At 29.1% G+C, this 10,060-nt stretch overlaps 1 protein-coding gene across 1 annotated transcript; it reads right to left on the reverse strand.

Moving 5' to 3' along the window:
• Positions 1 to 2,643: 2,643 nt before the first annotated feature.
• On the reverse strand, positions 2,644 to 8,986 carry LOC134236412 (vitamin K-dependent protein Z-like; the record flags this gene model as incomplete). The annotated part of the gene is made up of 8 exons (XM_062718580.1): positions 2,644 to 2,788; positions 2,992 to 3,097; positions 3,290 to 3,462; positions 7,819 to 7,877; positions 7,968 to 8,077; positions 8,284 to 8,397; positions 8,556 to 8,669; positions 8,873 to 8,986. Coding segments are annotated over 8 exons (851 nt in total), but the record flags the coding sequence as incomplete, so codon positions are not given.
• Positions 8,987 to 10,060: the final 1,074 nt, after the last annotated feature.

Consider the following 10,060-nt stretch of genomic DNA (forward strand, 5'->3'; position numbering starts at 1 on the left):
AAAGTACGAGTTTAATCAATTAATACAACAATTCCTCAAGACAAATAAAGAAATTAAGAATTTTTGACATCATAAACAGCTACCTTTTTAAAAATAGAGTAATCAACAGAATACTTTGCCATTGCCATTTGCTATATTATTTTGCTAAATAACATTCTGATTGTAAACACAAGTATTTCAAAGTTGATATTTAATACATTCTTGAGCTCCGATTTACAATATATCTGTGCAGCTTTTGGAGATCCTAGTAGCGTTTCTCAATCCATGTACGCCATACGACCAGGCGTAAGCTAAGTTCGGTCTAAATCAGAGATTTACGCCGAAAATTAAACAATGTTGCCTTACAGAAAAAGACATACTGAGGTCAAGACTAAACTTTCAAATTGGCTTGAATCTACGCATACTTATAAGTAGTCAAAAGATGTCTGCTCGAAAAAGTGGCGAGTGTTTTGATCATGATAAAGAAAAAAATAAAATATACGTATACCATAATACCTTTTCACATTAAAGAATGATTTGCGAACATTTGTGTAAAATAAAATTAAAGTAGATGATGTAGACGTATTTTTCGAAAAAAAAAAACGTGGGATGGTTGATATAAAGATGCACATTTTATGATTTCTAATTGTGAATCTTAGTAATAAATTAAGAAATATATCTTATTGAAAAGACGTGATATTTCTACGATTTCAGTAATTGTTAATTTCCTTCACTCATTAAGTGTAGTAATATAAAGCTTTATGTGAAATGACAATAAGAAAAATATTCAAAAGAAAAAGAATAAAAATTCGCCTTGCAGAACTGAAGCCAAATATACATCTATATTTTGCAATCGAATGCACGCATTCTTCTGTGACGATGCAAATGTTAATAGTTCTGTGTAATAATATTCATTTGACACTTTCAACAGTTTTAAGGTCTCATGTTTAGAGTTGTTTGGCTTTAACACGAAGAACATTGATTTTCTGTTGTTTTACTCTTACATTTTAGGTTTGACGCTGCCCCGTGAATGTGATATCGAACAAGGTGCTTCCCGATTAAGAAGCTATCACTCTACCGCTAAGCTACCACAATGGCCACTCTATGTAGAAAAGGCTACTATTAAAATGAGTCAAGAAGAATATTTGGAAAAAAATAGCAGAAGTCACGAACCGTAATATATTATTTCAGGTTTTATACTTTAAAAATGTTTAATTCATGAGGGGCAATATACTTTAAATGTAAGTAGACAAGACACCTTTTCCGTGTTAATCATTTAATAAAATAGGGCGCCATTCGGCATGTGTGGTGGATAGAAAAATTGACTGTTTCTGGAAAGAAAGTTTAAAAATGACAGGTTTTCGAAAGTATACCCAAAGTAAGTAGGTGTTGTCACAGCGAAGTTATCTTATTGTAGATCTTGTTTATGGTTAATATGGAATTTAAATGAACATTTAAATTTCAATACCGTTTAATATCACTGCATTTCATAATCACATGAAAATGAGTCCTTCATAAACATTTTAGATACAAGTTAAGAAAATAGCAATCATTATTCTTTTTAGTTGAACAATGAGAAAAGAGATCTTGAAATTAAATTTTGATTTTTTTTATGATCAAGTCTTCGTATTTGACGTAACTCGTGAACGTCTCATGTGACGAAAAAACAACGCTCATGTTTTTTTTATAGTAAAAAAAACCCTAATTTCATAATTGACTTTTCCGGAAACGCTGACTTTTACAGTTGACAGTTTATTTTGACATTTAAACCTGTATCATGTACGGAAGTTCAGTATTGATCATGGAAAAGAGAGACATTTCTAGTGGCCCTAGATACATGCAAAGGTTGGAAGTTGGGACTAGGGTGGTTGTCTCCAAGAGCAACGTATTTGTGCTTTGAAATAACCCGTAATTTTGATTGAATTAAAATGTTGAACTTCCGTACATTGTTCTAGTGTAAAAAATAAGCCGTCAACTGTAAAGTCAGCCATCTCGCAAATTTCCATTATGAGAATATGTATACGGACATCTCTCTCTCTCTCCACGGTTTAAAAATGTTTCAATTACTTTATTTTTTAAAATTAATTTATGTGCAATTTTGCTCAACAAAAATCAATATAAATATTGTATGTAATTATTAACATTGATGGGGAAAACAAGAGTCCATTAAGCAATCGGCGCTCTCTTACAACTATCTTCGCATACCAGCACTATACCAAGACCTGTAAAAATATAAAATGAAACCGAATGATTAAAGTAATCCATTATATGTTATTGTTTAAATAGAACTGTTATTTCGGCAAATATCACAAATATATATGATTTTATATTATTTAGAGAGAATTTATCACTGGTCCTTCTCTGGAATGAACAATCTGAAATTAGAAAATAAATTGTAAATTTTCTGTTAACTCAAATCATAATAAAAGTTATAAGTATTAGTGATCAATTATCGATATATAAAGAAATACAAAAATAATATTTTTTTTGTTCAAAATAATAGCATCTATGGATGTTCAAAAATAACCACATATTAGGAAACATAAAGCACATAAATACAAACTACATGTATACAACTCACATTCAAACGCTTTCATTCATTACGAAAATAAGACCAAGTAAAACACAAACAAGATGAAAAACAAAACTAATTACAAGTTTGACTGCATAATCATATAATTCTTTAATAAGTTATATTTTCCAACCATAAAATATTTAAGATAAAGTATAATCATTGTATTTAAGACATCATTCCTTATATCGCATAAAACAAAGCAAGGATAAACATTTATACTTACTTATAATAGGGCTGCAATGAAAATTAAACAGATTATCAAATAATACATCATAAGTACATTTGCAAATATATTCATCATAACTTCTTCTGTCTCAGTTCTGTATGGGGGCTATATAAAAGCATTAATTTGTTAGGTCGGAACACATAAGGCTGGTATATCATAATGAGTAAAACTTCTTCGTAAACTCTAGCAATTGATACATTCATATGCTTACATGCAAGCCACTGTCTGATTTATGAATTCCTGACATCTATATCCCGCATCACATGCTCCTTGTGAGTTCACAACAGCACATCCATCAGATGAGTTAGTTATTATAACTACAAAGAAACAGGAACAACATATACATTGTGATTTCTACAGGAGAAATAATTTACATTTAATTATGTTTAAGTTGTATACATGTATCAGATAGATTTGATTAATAGATGATTAACATTCAAAAGGTTTTTTTTAATCAAAACCTTTTCCATCGTATAAATGTAAATTGAAATAACTATGAAACTCATTACCCTCGCCGTATGTTGAATGTTGTATTTTAGCATTAGTAACGTTGACTATTTCTCCAGAGAAGTTGACAAATACCAGACCATTCACAAGCTTATACACTGTATCAACGACGAGTACTTTTGATGTTGGACTGTCTGGTATGACGAGGTCAAAGTCAACAATTAAGCTTCCCTTTCTTTTAAATAAACATATAATTTCTTATACAGTGGACCCTCATTTATCCGGACGCCTTGGTTCCCAGTCAATTTGTCCGGATATGTGAAGCATCCGGATATCTGAATCACCAGTTAAACAAGACAGAATAACATTTCAAAATTTCGTTCCGATGAAAAATCGTCCGGATACTGAAGCATCCGGATATCTGGCGTCCGGATATCTGAAGGTCCACTGTATTAATTATTCGGAATGAAAAAAAATATATAAATATAAATGTTTTTAAAGGGCATGGACATAGTTTCATCTAAAATTTCATTTTTTTTTTTTCATTTTTAGAAATATTTAACTAGGGTCTCTCTAATGATCATCAAAAAGTTGAACATTATTTGTCGAGATGAAAGACAGATGTAGAGCTCTAAACCTTTGTTATGTAAACAAGGTCCGTGTCATATTTTGTTTACATGGGTTAATATACTAATATGTATTATTTTAAAGTAGATGATTTCAATAAAAAAAAAAATTAAAACTATTCGACAGTTTCTACTGATTTACTGAAATTCAATTTGTTATAAATATTATATTTTCGACAGTTTCTACTGATTTACTGAAATTCAATTTGTTATAAATATCATATTTTCTATATGTAAACAAAAACAAGGCACGAGTCTTGTTTACAAATGAAGAACTTTAAGTTCTGTATCTCGTTTTTAATCAACAAATGATGTTCAAATTTTTGCAAATCATTGAATGATGCCTTAAGTAGGAATTGTAAACATTAAAATCGGTTTAAAAAATTCAGTTGAAACTGTGTCCATGCTCCTTTCATGCCAATACAATGATTAATCTACTCGATTTAAACATAATTTACCAATATAAATCTTTGTAGCATGAAATATCCCTTCTTAAGGAAGGTCCATACTTTTACGGATCCGGTTTTAATTTTACACACCAATATAAAATTCTGATTATCACTTGTCTATAGAAATAAAATCTTTTTGGATGATTGAAAATAATTTAGCAAGTATATATTTGTTTTTATAGTGTCACTGTACATACAAAGCATTTAATATACAGTGTGTTCCAAAACATATGTTACACTTTTAATCATCTATAACTTAATCAAACCAAAAGCTTTCACAAAGATATTTTGTCAACATCTAGTGTATTAGCATACATTTTATCTGACAAACTTTCGGGAAATTCTGTTCAAAAGTCAGGCAATTATTATATTCTAATGATGTCATCATATTTTTAATATGGAACCTTCATATGAACAGCTGGTAGAAATTGTAAACTTTACTTTAGGTCTAAATCTCCTACTTTAGTCATAAGAACTATGAGAAAACAAAATCATTTGATGAAAGTGCTCGACATAATACTAATTTACAGTTTTGTGATGGAGTATGAATTAAGTTAAAGGCACCATAAATGACACATGTAATTCGGGTATTAGAAGACTAGGAAGTGCTCCTACCAATAAGAACATTAGTTATAGAGTTATTACTGAAACTTTACAAAAATCCCTTAGACAGGCCTTACATTCATGAACAAGATAGCACCTTTGGTAAATCTAGTATTCATAAAATAATCTTTGATTTAAACTGATTTCTTCCAAGATATGTGTAATGCAGAATTTGAAAGAGACAGAAATTAGAAGTTGTTTAGAGTTTACGCATTGGATTTGAATTAGACCCGACTCCCAAAATTTAACAGATGCATGGTTTTCCGATGAAATCCACTTGTATTTTAACAATTTTGTTAAACAGAATCTTAAATTCTGTTGCTTGGCGAAACCCAATTTTAATGTGGGAAAACCTCTTAACTGGTATAATGTTACATTTAATGTTTGATAAAAAAAACTTCAGAAATCGTGTTCAAACAATTTTATTCAAAGGGACATTATTTGGAACATGTTGTAAAATGACATGTGTAATTCTATAGAAAAAATGTTGATGATTAATTAGGAAACTGTGACAAATGTATGCTTCACAAAAAAATTATAACAATTTCATTATATATTTAAAATTTCATTAATGTACCTTGGGGCATAAAATTTTTATAACGATTTAAAAGTGTAACATATGTTTTGGGACACCCTGTACATAATAGTCATTATTTTTGTAAATTTAAAATACTTCGCACTCTATCCATAGGATCTATTTGTCATTTAGTACATACACGGACACAGAATTCTTAATTGCCTTTATGGACAAAAAGCATTTTTATTTTATCTTTTTTTAGATAAACAAACTTGAGATCTATTTTAGTTTATCGATTTTAAGCCTATGTCATCTTTTTAAATTTTACTTTTTTTTTTGCAAAGAATGATTGAAAAAAAATTATTCCAAAAATAGAGGTGTACGTATTCAAAAGGCTGTTTTGTTGAATATATCTGGCCAAACCTAATATAGTACCAGTAAGTGTTTTTGTTAACCTTACATACTTCTAATACTAATAGTTCTGAAGAAAAATTGCATAAACAGTTTAGATACTGAGAATTATTATAAAAAAAAGATATTAGGAGATTTTTTTCTGACAGACGTGGACAGATTCAACATCAATTTGTTCATGTTTTCAGATAAAGATTTCAAATGTTAAAATTTGACATGCAAAAATATGTCTGTAATGGATATTTTATAATTAGTTAGTTTATGACTTTTTCAAGGTATCGTAAATTAAAAAAAATTATTAGTTTGACAGAAAATTTTGAAAGTACGGACCTACCTTTACCGAATTTTGTCAATTTAGAAATTTTCAGATGAAGGATATACTTTATAACAATGTATATCAGTTTGAGCATCCTCAATCTATATTTATTCTTATGCACAAATATGTAACTTACATTTGAAAGATCTCATACCGGTAAACATGATTTGATTATTTGATTATTTTTCCCTTGTCAGTTTACTTATAGCAATTATTTTTTCATTTACTTCACATGCATATATATCAGTACTCTTTGATCTAATGAACAATCTATTTACATCCGAGACGACATAATAAGATTACATAAGGGTCTTTTAACCTAAAGAACTGTTATCTAAAGTTATACAACTGTTATACAAATTTAAAAAAGAACCTTTTATTAAAACTTTTCGACACATTACTTCAATTTCTGACGAAATAAACAATTAATTTACAGCCAAGACGACCCAATATATTTAGATAAGGGCATTATAACTTAATAAAACTGTTATCCAAAGTAATCCACTTGCATACTTGACCTCGAAGAGAAGGTATTAAAATTATTTTAAATCATTTATGCATAAAAACACCCCTATTCTTAAGATCTTTAGACACATACCTTCAATGAATTTGTTTTTGACGAACTGCACTTTAACAAGATTGAATTTGTGATATCAATATATAATTTGAAGGGTGCGTCGATTTACCCAAAAGGACCCAAAAGGACCTAAAAGAACCCCAAAAGACCCAAAAGGAACCCAAAAGGACCCAAAAGGACTCAAAATGAATATATTATAATCTACTGAAAATTAATAAAAATTTTGAATTAAATTTTGAATATTACATTATAAGTTCACATAAGAGTTGGCAAAAATATAAATTTCTATTGTTGCAACTTTTCTTTAGGAAATGACATACGCCTTATATAGCACATCAAACACGAAATCTGGTCAGATAAGCTTGATTGTTTTATTTTAGCTGAAAATAACAAAGTATTAAATACCATATTTTTACTTCTATTTTACCATATCTTAATTACCATATGATATTTAATGGAGAAATAATATTTTTTTTTACTTGTTCTACGCACATAGTATCGCGGGTGGGTGGGGAGGTGACCCCCCCCCCCCCAAATACACAAAAAAATGTTTTATTTTTAATAAAATATGAAAGTGTTCATTGAACATCCATTTATTCTCTGTAATTCAAGTCCTTTTGGGTAGTTTTTAATTTCCTTTTGGGTCCTTTTGTGTCCTTTTGGGTAAATCGACGCACCGTAATTTGAATAATTTTGTTTCTGATATACATTTTGAAATAATTAAAAATCAACAAGCCAAGCCCAAAAATAAATATATTTTGTTGTATAAATTAATGCAGAAAAAAAATATTCGAGGATATTGCCGCAGACTTTTAGAGTACAGTAAAACTCGGTTAGTACGATAACGGATATTGCGAAGTTCTTTGATCCCAAACTTATAGATTTAACGAATTTCTTATACAGATAAAACTAATTACGGATATAGCGAAGTAATTTCATAGGTCCTAGTGACTGCGTTATAATTTAAAGGTTTTACTGTGTAGGCCTAATTCTAAATAACTATACTCTTGTGGGCTGGGGGTAAATACCATATCCTTTCATATATACACCTATTGAAAAAACAAATAAAAACATACTGCTGTACAAACATACCTCATGCTTTTTATTATGACTTTTGATCCAACGATTCTTTTACTGTAAACATCAGTTAACTATAAAATATAATAAGATGAATATTTGTTATAAATGATAATTTTCTATAAGTCGTTCAAAAAAAATTCCAAAGAGACAAAAATACTAACCGCTTCTTGAACTTTATTCTTTACTTTGATATAATCTTCTTCTATGCTCAGATTTGCTGTCGTTGTTACATCAAGATTCAAGACAAGCTTATATTTCATTAAATTTGATTCTTCAAAGAAAATATGTAAAATGGTCACAAAAATCCCCAAAAGAGAAACATATTTTAAAGGTGTCATTCAAAAACGTATTTGAGGTGGAAGTGATGATGATAGTACTCAAATACATTTCATTCGACTGATAGAATAAATTTAAATATATCAATTTTAATTTGAATTCTTAAATTTTTAAAAGTAAAAATCATGCCACTCCACCTACTTGTAGAGCAATCTGTACCATTGAATTCAACATCACACTGACATTCGTACTCATTGATCAAGTCAACACAGGTTCCATTGTTCTGACAAGGCAACGAAGCGCACTCATCTACATCTATACAATTAAATCATATGAATTTTCCCGTAAATCTCTATTCTGAGTATTAGCAAGATAGATTTCTTTGCACAATCTTATAATTTGTAGGGAAATATTAAAAGATGTTTTTTGGGCATTTTTGAGTAAAATATTACTCTTTATTCCAATAATCTTACTATTTGTACAGTTAGTGTCATTGAATCCCGCAGCACAGTTACATTGGTAATCATTGATGAGATCAAGGCATGTCCCATTGTTCTGACATGGATTTTCGGCACAGTCATCAATATCTGTAATATTTTGTTCTAATGAAAATGTACCTCTCTCTCAAAGAAAGGATATTACGTGTTCTGTTGTTGACACGTTCGAACAACAAAAAATATCACTATCATATTATCAAAAAAAGTTCTTATAAAACGAACAATTGACAGTGTTGTGATATCTTAAATGGGATCAATACTTTCATTTGTCTTCATTTCATCAATTTACTTACTCTCCTCACAGTTTGTTCCATTGAATCCTACAACACAACTGCAGTTGTAATCATTGATGAGGTCCACACATGTTCCATTGTTTTGACAAGGACTATCAGAACATTCATCAATATCTGTAATAATTTTTTTTTCTTACTTCAAGTATCTATTATAGATAGCGTATACAAGTATTAAATTTACAAAAAGACATCCACATACACAAGTTCACATTTAATTAAATACATGTGAAAGTTGTTTTAATATAGGATAGAAAAAGGAGGAGAAGAAGAAAGAGAGAGAGGGAGAGAGAAAAGAACATTAAAAAGAGAAATCAAAAACAAAAAATATATAGGGGGCATAGTGTTGTTTTTTTTTCTTTACATTAAGGGGCGTGTAAAGATTAAGATTTGTTTCTTGAAAAAAATCATAAATACATATGTATATGTTGACTTGTACAAATGAATCATATCATATCACAGATGCTCTGTCAGTTATTCTCATACTCTGTATATTTACATTGTTTCAAAAGTAAAAATTTCTCAATTAAGAATCTTTCCACAATAATTGTTTTTAAAATCATTATACTTAGAACAGAAGGATTTTTATATTTAGTCGAAAAAATATAATTCTTAGTTATCAGTGTCATCAAATTTTGCACTTTATGGTCATCCTTATTCTTATGTTTGCCAAATGATATTGTTGTTCTGTCAAAAATTCTGGCGCTAAAAGTGTAATATAAACTTTAGAAAAAAGCCAAGGGAATTTTAAGAGGAAGATCAAAATGACAAAAAATTAGCAATATCACATTATTGATTTTTACCATTTAGCTTTTCCTAATGAAATTCACCTGGCTTGGTATATTTTTCTTAAGTTTATATTACACTTTTAGCGCCAAGATAACATATTCTGAAATTTGTTTTCACCTGTAAACCTTTACTGAATGTGATTTGTCTATATTTGTTTTTTTTTTATTGAAATATTACTAATAGTTTCCAAGTTTTTTTCATATTCCAGTTCTTAGGAGAAAAAATTCTAAGAACCATCCACTTTTCTAAACTTGTGACATGATATTAAATCTTTTTCAAAGAAAAAAATTGTTTGTATCATCTGTCCTTAATCTACAGAAAAGATATTTCAGTAGTTATTGCAGATAATAATTAGTTTTGACTTTCATGAGTGTAAAGCACCGTTTTTAGTGAAGAATGTTA

Source organism: Saccostrea cucullata, unplaced genomic scaffold (assembly GCF_032062105.1).
Source record: "Saccostrea cucullata isolate Sc308-1 unplaced genomic scaffold, CSIRO_AGI_Scuc_v1 ctg3412, whole genome shotgun sequence".
In the NCBI taxonomy this organism is placed as follows: domain Eukaryota; kingdom Metazoa; phylum Mollusca; class Bivalvia; order Ostreida; family Ostreidae; genus Saccostrea; species Saccostrea cuccullata.